The sequence below is a fragment of the Loxodonta africana genome, chromosome 4, assembly GCF_030014295.1.
Source record: "Loxodonta africana isolate mLoxAfr1 chromosome 4, mLoxAfr1.hap2, whole genome shotgun sequence".
NCBI classification, from domain to species: domain Eukaryota; kingdom Metazoa; phylum Chordata; class Mammalia; order Proboscidea; family Elephantidae; genus Loxodonta; species Loxodonta africana.
Genome location: NC_087345.1, coordinates 179,031,581 through 179,044,096, shown reverse-complemented (window position 1 = coordinate 179,044,096; position 12,516 = coordinate 179,031,581). Strand labels below are relative to the sequence as shown.

General features: G+C 44.2%; 1 protein-coding gene across 1 annotated transcript in view; it reads left to right on the top strand.

The window, feature by feature from the left end:
* Window positions 1–435: 435 nt before the first annotated feature.
* Window positions 436–12,516, top strand: part of ADARB2 (adenosine deaminase RNA specific B2 (inactive)) — a 309,589-nt gene continuing 297,508 nt past the window's right edge. Inside the window, exon 1 of the mRNA XM_064285079.1 lies at window positions 436–772. Coding sequence (XP_064141149.1) covers window positions 619–772 — 154 coding nt within the window. The 5' untranslated portion in view covers window positions 436–618. The remainder of the gene's footprint in view (window positions 773–12,516) is intronic.

The following is a 12,516-nucleotide window of genomic DNA, read 5'->3' as shown; positions in this document are numbered from 1 at the left end:
AAAATCAATTTAGAGGTTGTGGGTAGAAGAACACATAGGTTCTTTCACAGCTTTAATTATACTTCCCAATTTCCAGAAAATACTATCCAGAGTAGCCTCCTTTGCCTTTACTGCCTTCTCAGTCCTCCCATTGTTCTCGGCTCTCCTCCTCCCGCTGCTGCTTCTCCCCCTTCTGCTTCTACTCAGACCCTCACAAAGTGACATGGCTACTGTTCATGATGTCTTTTTTTTTTCCCCCCCTTCCACTTCAAGCCCAAAAAACAAATTCTCCACTAATGGGAAAAAATAGGCTTGGATTTATATGCATGACTCTTTAATTGGGGATTTTTTTTTAAACTGCTTTAGATTCCTCTCTGTGAAAAGAACTTCATCTTGTAAGCAGATTGCAAGTTAAGATCTCGGAGACAATTACTCAAACATTTTAAAGGACAGGGAACAAGAGGAGGGGAAATACCAAAAAAGAAGAAAGATAGGAATTATTAAGCTTAAAATTGAATGGAAAGAGGAATTTGATAAAATGCTGCCAGAAATTCAATAAAAGACTGAGCCAGAATTAAGTGGCTGAAACCAAAATGACCTTTCAACCTTCCTTGTCCAACACATCAGTAAAAAGAACATATGAAAGCCTTGAGTTTTTCTGAAACTCGGTGTCAAAAGTGCATTTCCTGTTCTTTTTTCTTTCCAGACAAAGTAAGCATATTGTCAACCTTCATCGCTCCCTTCAAGTACCTAAGCCCCGGTGCCACAAATCCAGAAGATGAAGACAATTTAAGTAAGCAGCTCCTCTTCTCTGGGAGTGGAGGGAGTCCTAGGTTTCCTGTGAGGAGGAGGTTTTCTCCACCGTCCCCAAAGCCCTGAAGTCCTCGGGGGCCTGGAGGGCGGAGGACAGCTGGCCGGGCTTCTCTGGCAGGAGGCTCCACGCCCCTCCACCAGGAATCCCGTCAGTTTTCACCCAGAATGTCCCTGCTGGAAGGGAGGGAGCTATCAGTAGAGGTTGCCGGTTGTCAGGGCTCCAGGGAGTGTGGGAAATAAGCCAGTTCTTTTGGACTTCCCCTCCTCTCTTCCCTTTGTTTTTCCCTCCAAACTAACTAGTAATGATAATAAAAAGAGAAGAAAATGAACACAGTGTCTTTGAGCCCGGTTGGTACAGTATTTAACAAGAAAAGCAGGACTGGTGCCTGCCTGGAGAATAGCACTGCTGGCACCTGGAACTCTGTCATGTGGGTGCCACACGCAGGCTTGGGGAGGGACCTGAACAGTCTCTGCTGTTCAGACCATTAGGAGACCTGAGAGCGGAATGTGCTGTAGTGTTTGTGTGTGTGTGTGTGTGTGTGTGTGTGGCATATATGTGTGTATGTGTGTGTGTTGTGGTGTGCACATTGGCAGTGTGTGTGTATGTGTGGGTGTGTGTGTATGGGGTATATATGTGTATGCGTGTCTGTAGGAGGGTGTGTGTATGTGTGTGGGGGTGTGTGTAGGGTGTGTGCATTGGGGGTGTGTGGGGTGTGTGTTATGGGGTGTGTTGTAGGGTATGTGCCTGGGGTGTGTGTGTATGGGCTGTGTGCATGGGGGTTGTGTGTATGGGGTGTGTGTGTACAGTGTGTGTTTGGGGGTTGTGTTTATGGGGTGTGTGTAGGATGTGTGCATGGGGGTATGTATGGGGTGTGTATGTAGGGTCTGTGCATGGGGGGTATGCATGTGTATGTGAGTGTTTGCGTGGAGGGTGTGTGTATGTGTGGGGGTGTGTGTGCAGGGTGTGTGTATGGGTGTGTGTGTGGTGTGTGTATAGCATGTATGGCGGTGTATGTATGTGTGTGTGTGTTTGTGTGGGGTGTGTGTGTAGGGTGGGTACGTGTGTGCATGGGGTGTGTGTATGTGTGTATAGAGTATGTGTGGTGCCAGGTGTGTGTTACACAGTTTATGTGTGTGTTACACAGTGTATGTGTGTGTGGGGGACGTGTGTGTGGTGTGTGTATGTGTGCTATATGTGTGAGGGGCAGGTGTGAGAGGGAGAGAATCCCAGTGGTGTTTGGCAGGCTTATGCTCTCCCATTTGTAATATATTGCCAAGCATTTAAAAGAGGGGGTGAAACATACCAAACCCTAGGAACATCTCTTTGCATTTTAATACCACCTAACAGATGGGTTCCTTTCCAGCCAAAAAGAGTGAAGAACGTGCTTGTAGGAGATGGGGAGGAAGCAGGATGTTGGTTGGCGGGAGCTAGGAATGTTGCTTTGACAAGAAGAAACAATGGAAGGCGCTTCCTCTGGAATATTGTCCATTTTTCCATCAGTTTTTAAGAAACACAGCACACCACATGAACAGTCCCTTCCCAGGCAATATAAAAAAGAGAATTAGCAATATTGGAAGCTGCCCTGGATTATGCTGCAAAAGCAAAGTCATAGGATCGTTGAATGTCAGACTCAGAGGGAACTTAGTGATCCAAACCAAAAAAAAACAAACCCAGCGCCGTCGAGTCGATTCCGACTCATAGGGACCCTATAGGAGAGGGTAGAACTGCCCCATAGAGTTTCCAAGGAGCACCTGGTGGATTTGAACTGCTGACCCTTTGGTTAGCAGCTGTAGCACTTAACCACTACGCCACCAGGGTTTCCAGAACTTGGTGATAACCTAGTTCAATTCCTTCATTTTACAGATGAGGAAGTAGAGAATTGAGGATGAAGAGAAAGTCAACATTGGGGGAAGAACTGGGGTCTCTGGACCCCAGTTCAGAGCTCATTCCTCAGCAAAGCATGCGGATTGAAGGGAAGCTTTCACAAATGATTGTTTCTATTCCATCAATCTGAACTGGAAAATTTCTAGATTAGTCAATTTATTGGTAGTTAAGTGAGAAATTTAGAAAAAGAAAAGAAAGAGAAAATTAAAAGCATGTAACACACACACCCCAAGCTGAGTTTGGTGTTGTGGACAAGCTCTTTAGTAAGACGTGTGGATAAACATTTTGAGGATGGAAATTTTCCTCTGTTTCCTCCTCTTGCCACTCCTGACTGCTCTAATTCTGGCTCTATCTAGTCTCCCTCAGGTGACAAAGAAATAAAAGGGTCAGAAAGGGTTAGAGGGTGTGTTACCATACAGAAACGCAATAACCATCTTTCTATAGAAACCAGAGGACCAAGACCTTGAGGAATAAACTGCTTCATTCCTTTGAAAAGTTACTGTGTTTTGCATTTGAGGTTATTGAAAGGCACGAGCTTCTCCTCTCTCCCACTCCCAACACCACAACGGTGTAATGATTTCTGACTCCAGAACAACACTTAGCAAAATATAAGCTGTCTACTGTGGTGGTCAAGAATTTGGATTCAAGTCTTAAGCTCTACTACCTGCTAGTGTGTCATCTCAGGCAGTTCATTTGACGTCTCAGATCCTCAGTGGCCTCATTTGTAGAGTGGGGACAGTAATAGAACCTAAATCATAAAACGAGGTGAGAATCAAATAAGATAATGGATGAGAACAGGCACACATTGAACATAGCTCAATCAAGTCAGCTAATGCTAGTAATTAAAGCTATTTTCCCCGAAATCAGGTTACTGGTTATTATGGAGAAACTCACAAATAAGAATAATTTTAACTATTTATTATACATAAAAATGCTTTTGAAATGCTTAAAAACTCTTATTTTCCATCAATGGATTAATTATCCCTTTCACAATGTATGCTATTAATTTACTTAGTAAATCCTATTTTTGGAGATAGTTCAAAGTTAAACCTCCAAGTTGATTGTTGTTGTTAGCTGCCATTGAATCAGCCCCCAACTCCTGGCAACCTCCTGCACAATCAATCAGTTACAAATCGGATTGCTGGGACACAAAGGGTTTCCATTGGTGGGTTATCAGAAGTGGATCGCCAGCCCTTTCTTCCTAGTCTGTCTTAGCCTGGAATCTGCTGCCACCATTTCAGCATCATAGCAACACACAAACTTCCACTGACAGACAGGTGGTGGTTGCATGAGGTGCGTTAGCTGGAGAATCAAACCGGGGCCTCCTGCATGGAAGGTGAGAATTCTATCACTGAACCACCACTGTCCCCCACCAAAATTAACCATGCCTGCCTTAATGGTTCTTTATTGCCAATGCAGTCTTATCTATCTGCTATCCAATGCCACTGAAAGAAGAAGCGGTGCGGTGGTAGAGGCAAATATGAACTGGCTTTGAAGTCTCATGTTTTGTATTTTTAAAATTAAAATGTTCTTTTTTTAAAAAAAAGATGAATCTGCAATTCCATCCCAAAATATGTCTGGGTTGGTATACCAATAAAAACAGTTTGCATTCCTCATCATTGAATGGGATTTGGCTATACAAGCAGATGTGCCATGTTTACCCCCATGGTTCCCTAAGTCCTTTGCACCTCCCCTCCCTTCATATATATCACTGTTTCTCCCTGGGGCTATAAGGTCCTTCAGTTTCAAAGGCGCAAAGCTAGGGAAAAGGGAAATGATATGCTGGACAGGGAGCTCAATCTGAGAGAAGATGGTGCTTTGTAAGGGTCCCCAACCTGGAGGCCAATAATCAGTAGAGTGAGTTCTGGCTGCTAAGAACCTATCCTACGATGCTATGTTTTTAAGACTGCCCTGCCTTAAGCTAGTAATTCTAAAAGACTTTCTTCTTCCAACACCGAAAAGTGAGTGAATCCCTGCCCATCGTGGTCCCATCACCTCTCTGCCTACCACTTTCCCAGGGATTTACTTTGACCAAGATCACATAAGCTACAAGCTGAGATGCCCACATTTGACCAAGGCCGTTTGGTAGCAGAGCCTATGCCCCTAGCACGTGGGAGTCAGAGGGGAGGAAGTGCTCACCTACTTGGCCCTCTCAGCTAATGCTCAGTCACACACATAAACAAGAACCTCCTAAGGGATTGTGTGTGATCAGTCTGTGAAATGAAGCCATCTTCCTCCTGCTGCCTAGCCTGATCAAAGAAAGCTATTCTCCATGGTCAGCCAGTGTATTAGCAGCAAATGCCAGGACTCTGCTAAATTAAGTAAACCCAATCAAGAAAGCCAATGTGGCTGGCAAGCCCCCTGTCATGCATGCTAGCGTACCAGGCATTTAAAGCCAAGCTTTTGCTTTTCCAGACCCGTCTGGCTTTAGTCTCCTGGAGCTGCCATAACAAAATACCACGAAGTAGGTGGCCTTAAAGAGCAGCAAATCATTGTCTCCCAGTTCTAGCCCCTGGAAGTTTGAGTTCAGGGTGTTGGCAGGGCCTTCTTCTCTCTCCCTTGTCTCCTTCAGCTTCTGGGAGCCCCGTGGGTTTCTTGGTGCTCCTTGGCTTGTAGACGGATCCTCACGTGATGTCTTCCTCCTGTGTATGACTCTGTTTCCATGACTGTTCTCTCCTTTAATGAGACACCACTCATACCCACCCAACTCCAGGGTGATCGCTTCTAATTAACTAATAACAAAAGAAAATCTCAAGTTCCAAACAAGGTCACATTCACAGGTATAGGGGTTAGGACTTTAACATACCTTTGGGGGGCACAATTCAGTCCATAATATATATGTACCAGGAGCTTTTCCAATTTGCGTGTAGAACCCCTGATTGCCTGTCTTTCCCCAGTTGGTAAGTCTTGTCTTCTACAGAGGAAGTGTTGTTCTTTTTTTAAAAAAAAAAAATGGGGGCTGCTTGGCAACAGAATCACCTTCACCGGGAATAATATTACCTCTTCCAATGTAGCATGGCGTATCGAATGGCTAGTTCTCGGGGCCTTCCTGACCTGCAGACACAGGCAGCAGCATGACTAGTGATGCATTCATTCTGGAAAGCTCTCAGTGATGCTGACTATTGAGGAGAAGTCTGGTGTTCACAATAACCAGGCCAGAAAGGGAGACCGCAGAAGAAAAAGATGCACGTAAATGAATACGAGCAACGACAAGGGCGAGTGGTAGCCTCTTCACACTCGTCAAATTGGTAGTAATGGTAAGAACACATCAAAACACAAACACTCCACAGTTTCTCCACATTTTGTATGATGGCAGGATACACACACAGAAGGTATCCTACGTAATCAAACTTAATAAATTCAGAAGAATACATTTAGCATGAAAACTAAAAGTTTAACCACAGCCATGAAAACACAGAATTCTGCTCTTTCTTCCCCAATGTGCTAAATCTCTAAGCTTAGCACTATTTGCTGGTGCTTTTTGTAAAACAAGAAAATGTACTTATGAGGCTCGGGAGACAAACTGATGTGTGAGAGAGGCAGAATGGAAATAATTTCATTTTGCATTTTCCCTTACATACGTCTCTGACTTAGACATTTTCTTTGAGTGCCCTGTGGTTTTCAAATTGCCCATGATTGTTCTATTACGGCTGCTTATGGTATTTATCTAATGTAGTTGGAAGTTATTTGTCTGCTTTTCTTCTGGTTTCCACAATGGAAGGACATGTGCAACTGTCTGATAATCTGATGTTGCCTGCCAAGACCTTATAAAAGTTAACAGATACCCCATTTTAAGATACTTGAGAGTATAAGTTAATTTATCAACATGCTGAGGTGGGAGGAGTATGCAGCATGCCACCATGACCACTCAGGACACCGGCATGTGGCTTCTTAGGAAGTGGGTTTCTTTAAGGAAAACCCTGTGGAATCCAAATCCGGGAAGTTTGTGGTGTGAGCCCTGGTAGGGGGGATGAGGAGGACTGGGTCGATGCATCAGTTTATATAGTTAGACCAGTTACACCACTCTGCTCCCTGTCTGCTTAACTAGCATTCCCTGGTGGGGCTGCTGTCTCTCTCCACCTCCACCCTACACACGTACACTTTGGTTATTTTATACACTAAGGGACTCTGTTCCTGCTGGGACCCTCAGAGGGGCTGGCAAGGATCAATGGCTCCCTGCCCCACCTGTGTGAGTGGTAACTCTGAGGAGCTTTCACCAATTCCACCCACCTAAACAAGCCCTGTGTGCAAAGTAGCTGAAAAGTCCTGGCGTGTGTCTGTCTGTGTGCCTGCGTAGATGACTGTGTGTTTCTGGATCTGTGTGAGTGTGTGGTTGTGTGTGAGTGAGAGAGAGAGACGCTGAAAGACAGAGAAATTGGAAAAATGGGGCACCAAAGAGGGACAGATAAACGTTGAAATGAACCCTAATGCACAGAGGGCTTTTAGTATGCTATTTTCCCAGCCTGGCCCCTAATCTAAGAAGGTGAATTTCTTTCAGAGCTGCTTCCAGCTCTAACACACTAACTGTGAGTTATGACCGGCAAGAATAACAATCATTTGGGAGACTGAATTCCAGAGTAGAATTAAATGATTAACTCATTGTTATGTCCTGTTGTGAACCATGAGTTTGAGTTGTTCCAAATGTATAGCAAATACATGTTTAGAATTAGAGTACTTTTATCTCATGGTTCCCTCAAATCCTGTAATCCCAGAGCCCTCGGAGAGTCCTAGGAAGTACGACGCTGTTCTTCCCTCTCCGTGCTCTTCAGAGGCAATGGGAACTAACATAAATAATAATTAATAATCATAATAATAACAATACATACATTTTGAGTACCTAAAATAGTTGCTAGGTTGTATTGAGTTGTACATGCATTATCTGTGTTAGTTTTCACAATAAATCTTGTGTAGTCAATATTTTTTTACCATGTTGTTGTTGTTGGCTGCCCTCAAGTCAACCCTGGCTCAGGGAAACCTATGTGTGTCACAGTAGAACTGTGCTCCATAGGGTTTTAATGGCTGATTTTTCAGAAATGATCACCAGGCCCTTCTTCTGAGGCACCTCTGGGCAGATTCAACTACCAATCTTTCAGTTAACAGCCAAGCGCACTAACCATTGCATCACCCAGCACCACCGTGTTACTAAGGGGAGCATTGAGGCTCAGAAAAGCTTGGTATTATGCCACTGTCACATTGTTGGAACCCAGCTGTGACAGAACACAAAGCCTAAACCCACTGTGTTCTGCAGACAATTAACCAAGTTCATGAATCTGCTCCACAAGGCTTAGAGGGAAAGTTAGCCTAGACACTTGATAAAACAACACACAAATGAGTGAAAACTAGAAAAAGGCTTGCGTTTGGGTGAGTCAGTGTTAGAAGAAATGACTCGAAAGCATTTGAACCTGCTGACCACACAAACACGAGGAAAAGCAGTTTTGTCCTAACCAAGTTTGTGTGAGGTCAAGTTAAAATTATAGTACCATTTCCTGAGCATACACCGAAAAGAATTGGCCCAGAGCAAGTACCCTGGATCAAGGGTGATGGCTTTGAACCAGACACGCCCGCATCAGGCAATTCCCACAGAGCTCAGACATGAGGAGAGGCACCAGCGCAGTGAAAGTCATACACGAGCAGGCCTGGCTCTCCTAAAACTCAGAGAGCACCCCTATCTCCCTCGCCCCCACAAGCTTCTCCGTGTGGGATTTTCATGCAGACACCAAGGGCCATCAACCATGATGATCCATAGGGTTTTCATTGGCTGATTTTCAGAAGTTGATCACATGGCCTTTCTTCCTAGACCATATTAGTCAAGAAGCTCTACTGAAACCTGTTCACATCACAGCCATATGCAGACCTCTACTGACAGATGGGAATCCCTGATGGCGTAGCGGTTGGGTGCTACGGCTGCTAACCAAAGGGTCGGCAGTTCGAATCCGCCAAGTGCTCCTTGGAAATTCTATGGGGCAGTTCTACTCTGTCCTATAGGGTCGCTGTGAGTCGGAGTCGACTCGACGGCACTGGGCTTGGTTCTTTTCACTGATAGACGGGTGGTGGCTGCGCATGAGGTACATCAGCCAGTGGAGGACTGGGCTTATGGAAGAAACGGGGTGAAGAAAAATGTGTCAGCCGTTACAGACCCAAACAACCCTGTGTTTAGTTTCCACCATACTGAGAGCATACTCAAGTAGCTTTTCAAGTCTATATTTTGAAATGAGAGCTTTTTTGATGTCCGAACTTTTTATCTCAGGGTTATTATATATGACAGTTGAGCTTGAGAACCTCTTAACTGAGTGGAGGAAAAAAAAGAGAATAATCCCCTAGGTAAGGGAAGGGAGATGTAACTTACTTAATGTCTTTCATGTGGAAGAACAAAATGTAAATTTTGTAAAATCAGAGTAGGTATTACGTAAAAACATCACATGGAATTGCTATAGCAAAATTCCGGCAGGGGCCTGGCAAATTGCGTGAGGTTTGTGATAACCAAGCTCCAGGTATCTTTAAGCAGAATCACAGCCTTTGGGGGGAGGGGGAGGATGTGGACGGATGGGCAGCTTCACAAAGGCCTCTGCTCACACTCCTCTCCTGTGGGTACCATCCCTGACATTCCCTGAGGAGACTGGGTGGTGCCTCCTCCCCTGTACCCACAGGGAGCAGCCTGCCTCCTTCCACCTCAGTGCTTCTCTACTGTGTGCGTTACAAACACCTGTGTCTCCCACTAAGATCCCTGGGTGGTGCAAACAGTTTGTGCTGACTACTAACCTAAAGATTGGCAGTTTGTACTCACCCAGGAGCTCCTCAGAAGAAAGGCCTGGCAATGTACTTCCATAGAGTACAGCCAAGAAAACCCTAATGAGCAGCTCTACTGTGTAACACATGGGGTCACCATGAGTCGGAACTTACTGGAAGGTAGCAGGTTTTTGTTGCCGTTGTATTGGTTTCTCCCACTAGACAGCGAGCCTCCCAAAGACAAAGATCCTTTCTTCCTTTTTTGCATGCCTCCAGACCTAGCAAAATTACTGACGCTCAGTAAGCCCTTGATAAGTTTTTGAAAGAATCAATGTTTGCCTTGCAACAAAAAGGAAAAGATACAGAGATGGCTTTTTGTTTGGTTTGTGTTGTGGAGAAGACAATGTTAGAATGGCCATTAAGACATGACTAGGGATAGGTCATTTTCAAGATGGTAGGCCCAGCTCTCCGACACAGCACAAAAGTCTTTGAACCTCAAAAATGTGACCTCCATTATGACTATATGAACTAGGTTCACCATGAGAGATGAGGAGGCATGTTTCCTTCTTTCTGCGGTGTTCTGGAATTTCTGAAAAAATTGATCAGGACTGAGGCCAGCAAATAAAGCAAGCAGATAGAGAAGTTGGGCCTGGACAAAAAGTACAAGGTCGTCTCACGAAGTGTCTGTCTTGACCTTTTACTCTGCTCTTTTTTTAAAAAATGGGTTGGACTTCCCTGTCTGTTAGGCTTTCTGCTAAGTGATACGTTAGACTGTTTCCTGAGTGACTTTCTGTGCAGCCTTAGTAGTTGTCAGCTGCCGTGGAGTCAGCCCCGTCACTTGTCAAGTCATTGCGCACAATGGAGCTAAACGCTGCCCAGTTCCCGCACCACCCCCAAGATCAGTGGTGGTCAAACCGTGACGATCCATAGGGTTTTCATTGCCTGGTTTTCAGAAGTCGATCACCAGGCCTTTCCTCCTAGTCCATATTAGTCTGGAATCTCTAATAAAACCTGTTCAGCATCACAGCCATATGCAGACCTCTACTGACGGTTGGGTGGTGGCCGTGCAGGAGGTGCATCAGCCAGGAATTGAACCCGTGTCTCCCGCATGGAAGGCGAGAATTTGACCATTGAACCACCACTGCCCCTACTACCTTAGTTAGTCCTTATAATAAACTTATAAAGCAAATACTATCAAAATCCTCATTTTCTGTTTCTAGAAAAATGGAGTTTAGACAAGTCGAGTGGTTGGCCCAAGGTCACAGGTATGTAAATGATGGAGGGACATTTGGTCTCTAATGGGCTTGACTCCACAGCTGTGAAGTCCCCTTTGCACTGTCAAAACCCTGACCAGAGCTGGGCGTCTGCAATCATTGCTTTGGCTGAGCAAGCCAGTTAAAGAGAGTATATTGGCCTTGTTGAAAGGGGTCTAACCCCTCATTTAGTGGTTTCCCAAAATCAGTGGATAAATATTACCCCCAGAGATTCTAGCTAGTAAGTCCAGGATAGACCTCTGAAGTCTGTTTGTTTATCCAGCATCCCAGATATAACTCTGGAAGGGGTCCTGTTACCATGATTTGAAATTTTAATAATAACTGTTATAACGTACTCGAAGTTGTGGAGAAGTGTATGGAATAAATTTCAGAGTGAGTGGAGGGGAAAAGTGTAGAGCTGAAAGCTCTGCTGCTGAAAGTTACACCTTTGACCTCACGAGGCAACAAAGGTCATCTGATATGCTGAGCACTTTAATAACACTAACGGTCTTACCCAATCTTCACACTGTGAGAAATCAATAAGAAATTAGAGAGCTGCAAGCAAGTTTCTAGGCAATCTAGTGTGGGTTTTTTTGGCTGTGTTGCCTTTTTTTTCTTCCGTTTATGTTCAATTCTGAAGCTGTCTGGTTGACCCAATCTGCTATCCCTTGGCCTGAAGTACTCTAAATGATAAACCTCATTGCTGTGTGCATACCAGAAATGCACAATTAACGAAAATGGTTAAGATTCAGAGTGCTTGATATTTTGAAGGTAATCGTTTTTGCTAAAATGGATTGTAAATGAATGTTATGCATCTAAAACTTATAAAAACTCTCAGAATCACTCTTTTGAAAATATTCCCTCCCCAAACCTAACATTTTTTAAGAAGTCAGTTGCTTCTGAAATTCCACCATTGTTAAAGCTAAAATAGTGAGAATTAAGATTTTAGCAAAAGAAGAACACTTTCTAAACAGGATGTAGCACACTGCGCTCTGAACCCCCTCTTGACGGATTGATTTTTTCCTTAATAAAGATGGCGGTGGCGGTTGTGGCCCTGTAACTGAACAATCCATCCTCGTCTGAAAGAACAGTCAGCACAGCGACTCGAAAAGGAGATTCTAAAGCGTCAGATACCTCTCGAAGTTATCTGATTTTCAAAGGCACCTTTTGTGCCTATGAAACTGTATTTTTTCTCTTTATTATTCTTTTGCAACAATGTCATAAGAATGAAGCATCAGGAGTGTGGCTGTAGAGGGAACTGGGCCTTGCCACTGGTCACCTTTCAGGGCAGGAGTGAGGCAAACGTGTCTGTGCCAGTGCTAAGTGAGGCACTAATGTCTATTTTTAAGCTATGGTTTAACTGTGGAAATTATCTCACATTTTCACTTACCTCAGGAGAAAAAACTCATTCACAACCTGCAACGAAAATTCCAAGGAGCCTTTGAGGCTTTCTAATTCCTAAAGAGACACCTAAGTTACGGCAGAGGGAAAACGTCTTGTGCGTGGTTTTGTTGGTCCACATACCAGAGCTCTTTAAAGCCATACCAGTCGTACCTCCCATATAATCCAGACACTGATTGAAGACTGTCGCCTCAGCATAATAATTATCTTCTAGAGACTCCAGAAAAAAGTGTTACTATAAAATGGTCAAGAAAGGGATAGAACTCTCAGTTTGTCAGCTTCCGTAAAACCACATTTGTAGCAAGAAAGCAAAATGAGGGAAACCTGGCATTCCTAGGAATCCCTGAGTGGGGTGTATATTTCTTCATTCTTACTTAAAAAAAAAAAAAAAAAAAAAAAAATCCATTGCCATCAAGTCTAACTCATAGTGACCCTATAGGACAGAGTAGAACTGCACCA